The sequence below is a fragment of the Myotis brandtii genome, unplaced genomic scaffold, assembly GCF_000412655.1.
Source record: "Myotis brandtii unplaced genomic scaffold, ASM41265v1 scaffold83, whole genome shotgun sequence".
NCBI classification, from domain to species: domain Eukaryota; kingdom Metazoa; phylum Chordata; class Mammalia; order Chiroptera; family Vespertilionidae; genus Myotis; species Myotis brandtii.
The window spans coordinates 5,461,070-5,477,219 of record NW_005371371.1 but is presented as its reverse complement, the minus strand read 5'-3'; the positions used below and the strand labels follow the sequence as shown (position 1 = coordinate 5,477,219).

Sequence of the window (16,150 nt, the reverse complement as noted above, 5' to 3'; positions counted from 1 at the left end):
GCTGGGTGCTGGGACGTCACCAGTGACTGAATTAATGTTTGCTGACAGTTGAGAATACAACACTGCAGATGAGAAAATGTGCCACTCTCATGGCATAATAGTTTAGATGGACATGATTTTATTTGCTTTGACAATCTAGACACCAATGGTAAGTCCAAAGGTACCAATATGATATATATTATTATAGCTCATATCTCATACATCAGATGAGACTTGGACATTGAGGGTCAATCCACTGAGAGAATAGTAACAATATAAAGTAATAAATACCACATTTAGAACATAAGAAATTCTGTCATAGCTTGCTCATAAAAATTTTTTATCCTCATCAAGGATATGTTTATTGAGTTTAGAGAGTGGAAGGGAGAACGAGAGAGAGAGGCATCAATGTGAGGGAGAAACATTGATTAGTTGCCTCTTGTATGTGTCCCAACCAGGCCAAACCCACAACCTAGGTATGTTCCCTGACCAGGAATTGAACCTGGGACCCTTAGGTATATGGGATGATGCTCTAGCCAACTGAGCCACACTGTCCAGGATACTCATACAATCTTTTCACTATTAAAAACTGTATACAAAGATCAAGTGATGATCATTGAAGATGCGAAGACCCACAGTTATCTTCGATAAATAGTCCTGGAAAGTCACTGATTACATGCCATCCAAGTGAAAAAGATGGGAAGAGAAGTAGTGAATGTGTGTGTATGTGTATGTGTGTGAATGTAAGTGTATGCACACCTCAGGGGTATATATCACTGAAAAAAAAAATACCCACCAAGTATTAACACTTTTGTGAGAAAGATCAAATAGTCCTGGCAATAAATTACCTGTCCTCCCACTTTTTTACGAGAGGCCTGATTAAACACATGAGATCATTTCTGACTGGTTTACTTTATTTCCCCTTAAAATATTGCTTGCAATACATGTTGTCTTGATTTTTAATGAATTCTGCTGAGAAAAAAAAAATCCCTTGGTAAGTCTAAGATTTTATTGCTAAAAAATGATAATGATTTTATGCAGGTGGAATCTCTCATTAGGTAAAAAAAAAAAAAAATTCAACATGAGTCCATAAAAAAAAAAAGCTTTTTATCTAACATGCTTTAGGGGAGTTTGTCTTATCATCACAGTGATTCAGACAAAATTAACATCATGAGAATGTGATAATCAACAATAAAAGGATAATTACTTTTATACATAAAAGTGAACCTTACCATGGGCCAAAACCTACTAAAAAAGACGAATTGTGTTTTAAAAATAGGTGCCCAGATGACTATTTCAATATAATAACCACACTCACATTTAAAAAAAGAAGAGAATGATGTAAGAGTTCTAAAGATAAAACATAATTCCCTATTGTCTATATTAGTTTAATTTAAGTATTCAGATTTTTAAAAATGAAACTTTCCAGTCAAAAGATACTGATACTATCCAATGAAAATATTCTGACACATGAAGAAGCATGTGTTTGAGTGAGTGATTCTTTCTAGCACACACTCCATTGCTCACTCCTGAGTTTTTAACAGTCTTAATCACTAACATATCTTTGTGGAACTATGGAAATGTCTAGATAGCAAAGGACCAGAGTAAAAAGTTCCTGGTGGGGAGGGGTGCACATCCCACAAACCTCTTGCTCATTCTACGGTCACTAATTGCACGCAATGATATTAATGACCCCATAATCGCCAGACCCCAGCACTGAAGTGGAAAACATCCATCTGAGGCCGAGCACAGTGCTGGGTGCTGGGACGTCACCAGTGACTGAATTAATGTTTGCTGACAGTTGAGAATACAACACTGCAGATGAGAAAATGTGCCACTCTCATGGCATAATAGTTTAGATGGACATGATTTTATTTGCGTTGACCATCTAGACACCAGTGGTAACCCCAATAAAGGGCCCTGTCTGAATCTGCCCTACACATGAACCTTATTTTGTTCAGGGCAACATGCTCTGTCCTCTAAGAATCCAGAGCAATTTTCCACACGTTTGCTTCGATAAAGGAATACCTTCATCTCCTGGTTTAATATCAGGGACAATGAAACAAGGCTACCTCACTAATGCAAAGAACCACTTGCTAAGCACAGCTGTCTTTTAGCAACACACAGCCGGGCTCCTCTGCCAAGTGATCAATTATGCAACTGACAGAGGTTCTGCCAATCCATCCATCCATCCATTCATTCATTCAAACTGTAGCACCTGTACCTAGTCTCTTAATCCCTCTACTCTGAGAGATTTTTATTGTATAATTTCACTATTTAGCAACTTTCTATTGAGGGCCTTAAAGTGCTTGGTCACATTAAAAAAAAAAAGTAGCATAGTCTTATTGAAGAAACTGAATTAATAGGTAGTAGATCTAAAAAGAAAAGAAAATTCAGAAGATCTGACAAATTGCTATTACAACCACCTTGACCCAATGGCTCTCTCTTCTTCATTCAACTTTGGGGCATATATGATTGCAATTAGTTATTATTGAAGTTAGTTCCACAATGTAGGGCAGGGCATCAGGCCCAACATGTTTGATAGAAGCATAGAGTCCATTGGGTATCCCTATCACGCGAGGGTCTTTGCTATTGCTATGGATGTGTTATGAGTGTATAGACATATACTCTTTCCTGCACTATGTTTGTGATGTGATATATGCAAATACTAACGTCCCTCTCACTGTGTATACATTCATATGCTTAGTGACGCAGGGGGCACTATCACATAAGTGACATTGGTCTAAGGGTCTGGTTTGAGTTTTGGCTCTGACATTTCACGGCTGTGTGAACTGTATTAAACAACTCACACTTTCGAAGTTTCGGTTTTCTCTCAGTGATAAAAATTTCTCCGTCACCTGTGTTTCAAGACTTCAAAGGGACACAGAGTCTGTGAGGCCACAACACCTCCCCCCGAGTGAGCAAACACCCAGCCTGAGACTTCATAATGTTAGGAACAAATGTGTGACTCTTAAGGACAATATAAATCAGTTTTTTCAAAGTAATCTTTTTTGTGTGTCTGTCTATGCCTCTTGGCTATTTCCTAACGTGCTTTATTTTGCTTTCAATTTGGATCATCATGATGAACATTTAAAGGCTATTAAGAAAGAAACTTGTTCCCTCTCATGCTTGTACTAAGTCTCTGGTATTGTTCAATTATTTAAAAAGTCTAAGTGAACCTTTAAAAAGCTATAAATACAGGTGCTACAGATATTAAGATGTATTTTATGAAATAGTAAAGGCAGTTTTATTCTGAGCAATTCCTAAATAATTTCTTTCCCCCCCCTAATTAATCTCCTTCATTTCTCACCTGCTCTTGCTTTGCTCTTATTCTGCATGAGGCATTGGTTTCTCCCATCGCTTTGAGAATCAGGGTCACCGTATTCTTTCGTTGGCTATTTGGGAGTTAGGAATAGTGCTCACAGGACTCTCTGTCTACCTCTAAATGAGATAAGCTGTCCCTACTGCCTGGTGAGGCCATGGACCATGAACAATCTCACTCTACCACAGCCTTCCCCGCCTAAGCTCTGAGTGAGCTGGGATGAATATCCCAATGGCCACGACTCCATCAGACCCATGCACCCTAAGTCTCAGCACAGTCTCCAGTTAAGCAGAATCCCAGGCTTCACTCCCTCAGTACAAAGAACTGAGGCTCTATTCATACTAAATTCACCAAGGAGTCTTCCTGAGATACTCTGGGAGAGCCTTCACTGCAGTCAGAAAAGGATTTCACATTATGTTAAAAAATAATTAAAACAAGCTTCTCATTATCAGACTAATGAAATGATGTACTTTCCCAGCTAGTCTCGGTGACAAGGCAACTCTGACACATTTCTTTTCTAGAAGAACCTCTATACTACGTTAGGATGCTGCTAAAATTACCAATAAAAACACAGCATTGCCTTTGTGGAACAGGGAACTGAGAAAACCCCTGGCAAATGGTTAAAGGCAAGTGGGGAAAATGATTAGGCAATTGGAAGATTCCTCCTGGTGCATCTCCTTTGGGTCTTACAGAGGATATGCTACCATGCCTGGGCCATTCCACCAACTAAAACATACATAAATGCATGTTTCCTGGCAAGGGAAGCCCAGGACAAAGGAACTTTTATAACACTCTAGGAAGGCAGAGAGGGAAGATCTTATAATTAAGCTATGCAGCATTCCTGAAACTTGTAAACTTTCTGGAGTTTCATTGTATGGATGGCTTTCAAATAAATGATACTTTCTGAGCGCATCTTCCCCACCCTTAGCTTGCAGGAAAGCATACTAGTCGGTTTGTCTGGTCTTCTGTCTCATACATCCTCCCCCATGCCAGAGAGACCCTTAGCCGTCCGCGTTTGGTGCCAACCACGGAGGTAAGCACTTTACACATTATTACCCCCCATTTAAACACACATCATCCTGAGAAGGCAGGTACTGTTACCCCCAATTTACAGATGAAGAGTTGAGGCAGAGGTTGGTTAAGTTACTTGTTGAGGGGCATTCAAGAAGTCAGGTCTGTCCACATCCAGACTCTCAACTGCTATGGTAATCGTGTGTATGTGATTCCCCCAAACACCAAGATTCTGATGAACATCCTATCACAAAGATGATAGTTATAGGTTAAAAATAAAAAGGTGTTAACATGCTTGAATTCAGCAATTATATGCAAGGCATCAAACATAAATCCTCACCCCAAAGTCAGAGGACATAAGTGATAGGCTGATGTAGCCATATCACTAAACTTGATGGAAATGTAGCTTTTATTACATTTATCATATAAATAATTAACCAACGAAAGCATATAATCACTTCACAGACACCACAGATCCTATATAATAAAAGGCTAATATGAAAATTGACCGAACGGCAGAACAACTGGGCGCTCTGGCACGCACTGACCACCAGGGGGCAGACACTCAATGCAGGAGCTGCCCCCTGGTGGTCAGTGTGCTCCCATAGGGGGAGCACTGCTCAGCCAGAAGCTGGGCTCAGGGCTGGCAAGCGCAGCAGCGGTGGTGGGAGCCTCTCCTGCCAAGGCAGCACTAAGGATGTGGCTTAGGATTAGGCCTGGGGAGCGGGGCCTAAGCCATCAGTTGGACATGCCCCAAGGGCTCCTGAATTGTGAGAAGGCTCAGGCCTGGCTGAGGGGACACCCCCCCCCCCTGAGTGCATGAATTTCGTGCACCGGGCCTCTAGTTCTTATACATTCTTCAAAAAAGCTAGGTGTAAAAGAATATTTGAAAGCTCCCACAACTATTTTAACTATTTTCCTGGGGAAAATACAGTACATTCAGTATATTTTAGTGCCATTTGCCCCATCTACTCCCCAAATACAAGGAAATAAAAAAACAAATATATAGACACATTCAACAAAAATACAGAAATGAAATCTGTTCTTCTGTTTTGATTCTCTAAAAATAGTGTTTCATGATATTTGTGTGCAAGTGTTTTAATTTATTTTGCAATTTTGCTCAGCAGTGGAGTTTATGCCTAAAAATAGCATAGCTGACTGTGGAGCCTTCCCATTTTATATGCTCTGATAAAAAAAAAAATGCTTTGGAGAACTAAGCCAATAAAGGGCCGAAGAATGGTGACTCATTCTAACTCATCCAGTGTTTCTCAGGGAAGAGTTTCCCAAGGCACAGAAAATGAGGGATGGCTTTCGGAAGGATGGCAGGGTGTACCTTCGAGAACAACTTTTAATGGAAACAATCAGACAATTTCCCACAAATCCATGTCTGGGCTACAGATTTGAAGTAAAATAACATAAAAGCCACATAAGCTAAACTGGAAGGTGCTCTGAGCATGTAGTATTCTTTTATTAGCACCTCTGTCCTGGCCACTGTTTCCTGACACAGTATTCATCCAATGACACTCATTTTTGTCTGTCTTCTGACTCACATAATTTTGTCCTGTGATGAAAACCTCTTCGTGGCTATTTTGCAAGATTTTAAGCGAAGGCTGGTTAACTAACCCACAGAACCTTCATAATGTTGGATGTTGCAAAGGGTCAACACACCAAAATTGTTGACTCATTCAACTCTATCACCTCTAAAAAGAAATTCAAACCAAGCACCAAGAGTGTCTATAAGAAAACTTTAGGACACAAATATGAAGGCTGAGAACAGTTAGAAATGCTTTCCTAGTATTAACTGAAGCGTTTACTAAGACAGAACTGCCCTTGACAACAGGCAACTTCAGAGATAGTTATTTCATAAACTCTTTTTAAATTTTAAGGACATAATAAAAGTAACTATAGGTTATGAAAAATGCTTACTATGATTTTAAGGTAATTAAGAATCGGAATGCAGTATAAAATGGGGCTTTTTCAGACCAAATGACCTTAACATCCCTACCTTTGGATCATTTAAGATTAAGAGATTTTATTATGCAAATTAGGCCTGAGGCTAATTACAAAAATAGGTCACTTGAAAAAGTCAATTCTAAACATTCAGAAAACCTGCATATATCATTTTGCCACATGTCAAAGCAAATAACCAACTATGAGATTTAATGAGGATTCATAGCATTTTGTCATGTGATGAGTATATACTTAGTAGGCTTAAAATATACTTCCAATTAAAAATTAATATTTACTTCTGAAACTCAAAAGTATGATGCCTGTATTTTAAATATGGTAATACTACAAGTCAAATTAAACATCTTGAAATAATTTACAGCAGATCCTGTCTATTTCAATGGGAGAAAAGCTACACTAACAAGAGATCCTATATTGGATGTGTATGTACAATCATAGTTGGGAACTGGAGACTTCCATCACCAGCCAGATCTACAACAACAACAGCAGTTTCTAGAGAAGAAATTAAAATTCAAAGAAATAAAGCTACTTTCTTATTAAGCTCAGGCAGCAGGACTAGAACCCACATCCCTGGGCCCAGTGCTCTGGAATCAGGAAATCTAGGGCACCAATTCAGTCCATTAGCAATTTGGACTGTTCCCCTGCAGGGTAATGCAGTACTACTCATAACTATCAATTCTCTTCTTTCTCGCCATGGAAAGAAAGCAGCACACAATATTGATGATTTTAATATTGATGATGAAAATCATATCGATGATTTTCTTAGTTTTGAAGGTGCTAAGTAGACACTAAGATCTGAAATTAAGCATATGCAGCATATATTGTAGCAACTTAAAGACACCAGTATTATTTATTGACTATTTCAAAATGAATTGATGATTTGAAGTGTTAAACATATACTTGTAAATTTTAGGTTTTTTTCTCATACTACCTAGTATAGTACTATTTTAAGTAGAATGTGACTATGAGAGAGAGAGAGAGAAAGAGAGAGAGAGAGAGCGAGAGAGATATTAAGATTGTTTGATGTGTGCCCAACTGGCGTGGCTCAGTGGTTGAGCATTGACCTATGAACCAGGTCAAGGTTCGATTCTCAGTGGTTGGGGCACATTCCTGGGTTGCTGGCTCCATCCCCAGTGGGGTCATGCAGGAGGCAGCCAATGAATGACTCTCTCTCATCATTAATGTTTCTATCTCTCCCTCTCCCTTCCTCTCTGAAACCAATAAATATATATATGTTTATTTACATATACATGGTTAAAAGATTGTTTGATGTGAAAAGTAGTCACTTTTTAAAATCTCTTAATTGTTTTGGTGCCTTGGGATTCTTGAAGAAGCAAAAAAAGTTAGCATTAACTTTTTAAACTATTTTAAAATGTGTTCTTCTCATCATTAGTCTCTTTCCCAGGGAAAGCTGTGTATCAGTGAGCTTTGCTGTAGGCTGGGTGAGAAATCGGTTTCTGCACTTTCCCAACTTCTGAAAGGTCTTCCTATGTCTGTGACGTGGTGGAAGCCTTTCAACTCTCTGTGGAGAGTCTGCGTGGACTTCCCGGCACACTTCTGAGCTCTGGGCCCCTCACCCAGCCCTGTGACAATCACCCAACCAGCAGCATTCAAACCGCCTCTCATTGTTTCAACCTGGAAATGCTCAACTCTATTTTAAGAACAATTCCTTTACCCCAGGCTTTTGCACTGTAAATCAGAACTCTATGGAGAGTTCTGGGGGCCAGCAGAGCTCAGCTACCTGCAATGAATCTAATAATGAGTTTTTCGGGGAAGAAAAATAAGAGATGTCATCATTGTGTAGATTAGTATTATAATTAATCACAAAGTAAACCGTGGTTCTAAACACAAACCTATCATGTGTTGGTAAGTCATTTATTATTAAATGCTCACTATATTAAACAAAAAGATGTTGCTTATTTAGTATTTATAGTTATTTCCTGCACATTCAGACTAAAGACTAGCCCCGTGTTTGCTGAAATCCCACTTGCACTCACTGGGAACTTAGAAATGAAAAGCCGTCTTCAGGAAGTCATAAACTAAAGTACATGGAGGAGAGAATCTGGGTCTGTTGACTGGTTTGCATGGAAGAGCCAATCCGTGGGCTTGGGCTGCAGGTACAGCTCTAATGACATACATCTAACACCACAGGCACATCTGATACTCTACGGCATCCGCTCTTCAGGCATCCCCCGCCACCTCCATATTCTTTCTTTCTTCCACCCTACCGAGGGGGATTGACCTTCTTAATGAACTTATCTAAAGTCACTTTCAGTTCCCTATAAATGGTATGCTAAACATTAGTGTCCTTGGTAAAGTCTTACTTAAATTGTCTTAAAAAAAAAAAAAGCCACTAGGCTTCCAAAAGCTTAAAGTTTCCATTTATTTTTACCTAATAACTATTTTAGATTCTCAAAAATTTCTCTATTATTTTGTACACTTTACCACCCAATCTACTTGTTTCATCCCTTAGAATGCTTCTATTTTCATTTTACAACAATTCTTTCTTTAAATATATAATTTACCACTTTTCCTTTTTGTGTGTTTTTGTTGTTGTTGTTACTTATTCTTGCTCAGCCACTCTCTGTGTATCAGGTTCACCTACAAATAGGGTTTCAGTCTCTGTGGCATTTAAGGTTTACAGCAAAGGACAACAAGAGAATTGGACGGCTATGACCACTTTGGTTTTCATTGCTAATGTAGTAAAAATAATACGTTATTGAGCACTAAGTCACTATTCAGTGAATTATTGATCCTGAGCTTTATAAAAGAGCAGCTAATAGGCTGAGAAAGCAGAGTTTTAACCTGGTCACCCAGAGATGGGAGGGTGCAGCCAATGGACAGCAGTTAAGTGTTCCCTAAGGAACTGAAGACGATGGTAACAGGTAAGTGAGCAAAATTTTAAACAGAAGAAATTAAGAAAAAAATACTTCATCGCTTTAGTGACGTGAAGAGCTGTCTCAGTCACCCAGACTGCACTGACAAAACCCTGGCCCTAGAACGACCCTGGCTGTGTGCTAGGATGGGATTTGCACTGAGTAGGCACGTGCTCCAGGGGGTGCACCATGTGACTTCACAGCCTTATGAGAGGACAATGGCTCAGATATGACTCAAAGGGTACATGATATCTGTTCCTGATGCAATGTATCAAATTGCTGGATAGATTTTTAAAAAGTAATTGGTTGAGCAACCCCAACTTTTGTCTTATTCTTCTAAATCTGGTTTTGACGTGCCCATGTACAACTGTGGTTTGTAACACCCATCCTTCGAACCTATATGCTCCATCTCACTGATGCCTTCATGAGGAAAAGGTACTATTATGCCCTTATTACTGTTGAATCCATAGTACTTAGGTACAGTTTCTGGCACAGAGGAAATATAAATGAATGAGTGAATGGATAGATGGATGAATGGATGAAGAGAAATGTCACAGCACAAGAGTTACCCAGCAAAATCTCACCAATGGTCCTTAAAAATGCTTTTGTTAGTAGAGATTCTGAGTATATTCATATATATATTCATTTATTTCAATGCTATAAAAACTCTAGGATGTTTTTTTTCTCTTTAGGTATTTATATTTAATGAGTACTATTAGTATAGGGTCCCACGTTCAATTAAGGTTTCTTTCCCAAAAATGGATTATCACCAAATATTTGCCACAATAATACTTTTAATGAAGCAAAACTAGATACAAACCTATTTAGCTTATCCTAATCTCTATAAATAAATAAATAGAATTATACTTACATATAATGTAATAATCTTTGTTCTTCTGAAATTCTAGACCCCAAAGGTTAGGGCTGAATTCTTGAAACTTGATAGTGAATTTTACATCTTGGTCTGGTCTGGCACAGTTGAGGAGAGGGGTATTTTCCTTTTTAATAGTGCATCTTTCTGCTTGGTCTTTATCAACCATATAAACTTTATAATATTCATACTGGCCAATAGTTTTAGAGTCCATTTTTGGGCAAATAATATCCAATTTGTCTCCTATCTGTGGGTATAGTACCAGTCCTTGTCCAGGTAGAAATCTAAAAGCATAAAAATAAAAAAAAAATTGAGTTGACAAAAGTTAACAGTATTAATAATTATCACAAAATAGCCAGATGATGCCAATAACTCCAAATTACAATTTTATATATCCAAACTTTTATTTGCCAAAAGTATCTTAGTTCAGATCAGCATGGGATGAATGTATTTAGGGATTAAACTTTAGAGAAAAGAAAGAACCACTCTCCTTGCTCGACACCAGCAATTTTCAACCTTTTTCATCTCATGGCACACACAAACTAATTACTAAAATTCTGTGGCACACCAAAAAATATATATATATATTGTCGATCTGACCCCCAAAAAGGCATAATTTTGATTCATTCACACCTGATGGCTATTGTTGTGTTGGCTGTTGCCATTTTTTACCTGATAACCCAAGGGAAAAGAGGTCAGTGCCTCTGACTAAATAGTCAGGCACTGCATGTTTTCTTTTTATGTTTTTAATTCTTGTGGCACATCAGTGTGCCTCTTTCGACACACTGGTTGAAAATCGCTGCCCTGCGCAACAGGACCAATCAGCCTGCTGACGTTTCTTTACTACCCCCTCGCTTTACTAGCTCAGTACTCCTTTGTGTAACTTTACAATAACTTTTCCTGCTGGTGAGTCAGCCCTCCCCACCTGTTTGTTATTTTTTAACCATTGGCAGCTTTCGTTTATTGGGCATGCCACAGAAAGATGGCATCAGCGCCAGGGAACAGTGGGTGCACTAATACTTTGTTGTCTTGTTAGTTTCCATTGGCTGTTGATGTTAATTAACAGACAAGTTTCATCAAGAATGCTTCAAATTACTTATCATAATTAGTCAGTCACTGATCAAACAATGGGTTTTTTATTACAGTGAACAAAAGAAATGTCTTACAAACCCATAAAAGATAACTAGAAATAATTAGTTGTAGTATTGATTCAGCTGCAAGATGAAGAGTCCCTGACTTGCAAGGACAGCAGCTACTGTCCTTGCTCCACCAACCCTTTCTTCCCTTCCCTGGAGATGTATTTGCTCCAATTAATTCTCAGAAGCAAATCTTTAGAACTAAGACAACTGATACAATATCCCCTTAATGCTTACAGCTAAAAGCTTTCCCCCTCCCCTACCTCTTTCTTGCTAGCCATGCTGCTGAAAGATCGTTCTTAATGGGGAGTTTCTCTGAGAAACTGAAACAAGAGCTTCCTAATGAACATCCTTCTACAAGTGCTAACACCAACAACACACTTAGAAATCCCAGCTCTTTCCTCTGTACGCAGCCAAGCCTTCAGGCTCATTAAAATATTAAAGCCCGAGAACAAAGCGTCATGTCTGAATCCCGAATCCCGCCAATCAGACCCTTTATTTAAGCAGGGAAGCCCACCAGCCATAACAATTAATGGGTTGTAATTCACTGAGAGAGGAAGCCAGGATGGTGAGGCACCCCCAATGTCAAATCCGTACTGAGGAAACAGGTTATGATTTATGCTAATGAATGGTATTAATTTTCTGAAAATTGCATGAGGGTGGTTATGAAGCATCACAGGACATAACAGAAATTACATTATTGGATTTATATTAAAATCCAATAGTTTTTATGGCAGGAAAATGCATGTTGCCGACAGTGGTTTGTCATTTTCCTTGGGAACGCTACTTTACAATCCCAAAGAGAGAGGAGTCCCCCCTACACACACTTTATTTTTGTTATTAAGCTTTTATAGCCAGGACATATGACATTTATTCATTAACAAAAAGAAAAAGAAAGAAAGAATGAAAGGAAGGGAGGAAGGAAAGGAGAGCAAAAATCACCTAACATAATATCAGAATGAATATTTTTTATAACAATGACGAATTTCATACAAACATGTGTGCATACTTGAAGAATTCTCTAGAACTTTGGACAAATGAAGATTACCAGTTAGTAAGGGTCTCTCTTTGATCCTCTTGACCATTTTTCCAGGTTCTTGGGGAGATGCTTTAGAAATTCAACTCCAAAGGACTGAAGGACTCCTGGGTACTCCCCCAACCTCCTGAGTGCCAGTGTGGTCTCTCTAGGCAAGTCCATCTTTGTGAGTAAGAAAACAAAGACTTCTGGTGGAGGGATGGAATCAGAATGTCTGTGGAAGAGCCCTTTTAGTCTCTACCCCTGCCCCTTATGTGCTTCCGATACGTCCCTGTAGTCAAGAAGTGGGGGCAGAAGGCCTGGCAATCACTACCCATGAAATCGTGTGAGCCTTATCTCACTCACCTGCCGGACACATCCCTTTTCTCAGTTTTATTCCTTAACCTTCTTAGGAAACCTTCACTGCAACCAAGAACCAGAGGCCAATTCCTGCCTGGGGTTCCCACCTCACGTCAAATATTTTCTACCCTAAATCTTCTCTTTTAGTAGCTGACACAGAGCGACCACCACATGTGAGCTGTTGTTAGAAGTATTCATAAATCACAGCCAAGGCCTGCACCAGGATATCTGCATCCTGCCTCCTCTCACAGGCCTGATCTTCACACCCATCAGTTTTCACCCTGGACCAGTGCCCCCGGGGCTTGCCCGGGCCTCAGACGTCAGCATCCTTAGCAGCCAGATGGACCCATTTTCTTGTCCATCCAGTCAATTTTTTTCAAAATATGCATCAGCTCCCCCACCCCCACAAGCTGTATATCATCTCTGCATATCTTAGAACTCTCCCACATCACACCCTATGTCTAAAGTTTGGCTCACTGAGCTCTTCCTTCATTCAAAATGCTCCCAAGATCTTGTTTCCTTCATGAGATACATTTTCTTCTTGCTTAACCAAGGACTCATCGGAGATGTCCTCCCACCCATGTAAGTAACTCCTCATGACTCTCTCTTCACTCACCAACTCGGAGTTACAGCTTTTGCTGGTGCTGATGGGTGAGGCCAAGAAGACGTGACACATGGGCTGATGTGCCAACAAAGATCTCCACATTTTAGACCATATTTTCAGGGGCACAAATCGCATGAAAAGCGGTAACAGCCAGTGATGGGGGAGCCATAACCCATAAAGGGAAGGGGAAGAACCTCAGATTTCAATAAGCATACCTAATATGCTCAGGGAAAGTAAATCTCGATAAAACTCACTATTTCTAATGCGTGAAAAGAGTCCGTTCACTTTTCAGAATATATTGTAGCAAAAAGTAAAGCAAGAATGTTACCCTTTCCCCTGAAAAAGTACCTGTTTCAAGTGTTCCTTAAAAATATGATTGCTTCTTTATGCAAATCCATAGAAAAAGACCCAATAATTGAGTGCTTTAGAGGTTTACTTTGTAAGCATGTATATATATAAACTGGTCAGCATAGCAGTGGCTTTAATTGATGAGGTTATGGTTTCTCCATAGACAAAGGGCGAGGCCGAGTTTGAGCCTGAATCACAGATTTCTTGTACACGTCACCACTATATGCCTTCGAGCCCCTGCAGCCACTTTCTTCCCTCCCAGGAACCCTCGCTGTTTCTAAGGCAACAGGGGAACAAACAGGAGGAATGTGAGTATAACAACGAAAGTGCCGTATTTCATGCCAGACTCTCAGGGACAAGAAAAAGTAGAAGATCCTGATCATCAGGAATTTACAATCTATCTCCCTGAGGGCCAGCGGGTCCCAGGTGTGTCTGATTCAATAGCGAATGCCCAAGGGCTGACATATGGTAAATGCTCAATAAGTAATGTATTCGTTGAAAAAAAAAATATGGAAGAACAAATGGGAGCCAAAATATACACAAATAAAGTTAAGTCAAATTAGGTGCCACAAACTATTTGCAATTACAGGCATGGAAGGAATTCCCGAGTTCAGACCACCTAGAGTTGGGACAAGGGTGTGCTGCGAGCAGAGATGAGATTTCCAGAAGACAGCATCCTAGGCGTGATGTTTCTGGAGAACAAGGAGCCGTGCAGATGGAGTTTCAGAGCTGTTCTCTCTGGAAGGATTTATGGGTATGAGCAGTCTTCTACAATCGCTTTCTATTAAAACTGCCAGGCAATTAAACACCTCCAGAACCACTAATAACAAAAACACTGCTGCTTTTGAGCACTTACCCTGTGCTAAGCACTGATCAAAGCACCTTACATCACATTCTCTTCATGTAATCACTGCACACGTACCCAACACGCAAAACAGGTGAGGATACACCTGTGCCAAACACCAGGCACAACAGGAAAAGCCCCCTTTCTCTGCACACTTTTCGGTTCTTACTGCATTACATGAAAGCATAAATCTGGTTTGTGAAATGAATTTTTTTCTTAAATTGAGCTTTTCACAGCCAAGCCATAAAGTTAAAAGAAATCAAGAGAAAATCAGTCTGCACACAAGCTTGCGAGCACCTCCGTCTAGCTCAGCGGTTCTCAACCTTGGGTTGCAACCCCTTTGGACCATCGGAAAACACATATATAATTACATATTGTTTTTGTGATTAATCACTATGCTTTAATTATGTTCAACTTGTAACAATGAAAATACATCCTGCATATCAGATATTTACATTACGATTCATAACAGTAGCAAAATTACAGTTATGAAGTAGCAACGGAAATAATTTTATGGTTGGGGGTCACCACAACATGAGGAACTGTATCAAAGGGTCACGGCATTAGGAAGATTGAGAACCACTGGTCTAGCTCCATGCCAATCACCTTGGTTGTGCCTAAAGCCGAGGCTGCTTCTGAGGTAAGAGAACCAGAGACCACAGCTCATGAGGGCAGCAATCTGGTATCCCTGCCTTCCCCTAGGAGGCCACGAGCCAAAAGGTGACCAAGAACCAAAAGAAACTTCCCCAAATATTTTGCAATATTCAATAATACACTTCTGTTGACCTAGGATGTGTCGAAAACAACTATGATGGTGACAACTGGCTAATTTTAAGTGACTAAACTGACTATCCCGAGTGGATGTCAAATATAGATTTCTTTTTGTGTGATGAAATAATGTTCATCTTGTAACCAGAAGGAGCACAGAGGAAAAGCCCCATATTATAATACGTATCACACAGGTGAGGTTGTTTTTATTAAGCCAAAGGACAAAGAAAATCAATAGTGCTTCATGTCCTACGTAGGAGAGAGAACACTGTCAGGCCAGTTTCTTCTCTGAGCCAGGCTACGTAAGGGCAGAGCAGTCACCTTGCTGCCTTCCTGAGAGGGGGAAGCCAGATTTGCCTCCGCATCAGGAGACCCGGGGCTCAGCACTGTTTCCCGGACATTGGTGCTATGGCTTCTTATGGAAGCGCTTCCTTGGGATGCTATGAGAGTGATGCGGGCTGAGCAGAAATAGGCAACTCCTGTGTTTTTCCCCCCAATGAATCATTCCCAAGCAAGACAATAAATGTGATGACTTCGGATCAAACAGAGTATAGAGACAGTATAATGTGGAATAAAATGGACACCGAAGTAGGGTTCCACATGTAACCTGCCCGAAATGAAATGATTCCATGTATGTTTTTATCTTCTGATTCCCTATTGAACTTAATCCAAGTTTTTAAAAGTTACTCTGAAAACCAGACTGTAATTCTTCCCTGGGGAATACTTTGAATCAATCTAATAACCTAAATTAGACATTAATATTTAATAATCTAAATTAGATCTCTAATAATCTAAATTACACATTTCAACTTCATCTTTGGAGAAATTATTTTTACAATACAGACATTGTGTGACATGGTATTCTTTAAAGTTTAACTCCACTCTAGGGACCCATGCTTGTTTAAAAAGCTAGCACAATGCATTTAAAGCATAAACCAGCCACTTAGGAGTTTAGGGATCCTGACACGCAATTTTCTTGGATAGAGCAGAACATCACAAGTTGTGATCTCAAGCCTGGGTTCTTCTATTGACCGGTATTGCATTATCA

General features: G+C 39.7%; 1 protein-coding gene across 2 annotated transcripts in view; it reads right to left on the bottom strand.

Moving 5' to 3' along the window:
• Positions 1-16,150, bottom strand: part of EFNB2 (ephrin-B2) — a 42,803-nt gene that overhangs the window by 10,271 nt on the left and 16,382 nt on the right. For both annotated transcript variants that reach the window (XM_005884475.2, XM_014531953.1), the window contains exon 2: positions 10,028-10,311. In XM_005884475.2, the coding sequence (XP_005884537.1) occupies positions 10,028-10,311 (284 nt within the window). The remainder of the gene's footprint in view (positions 1-10,027; positions 10,312-16,150) is intronic.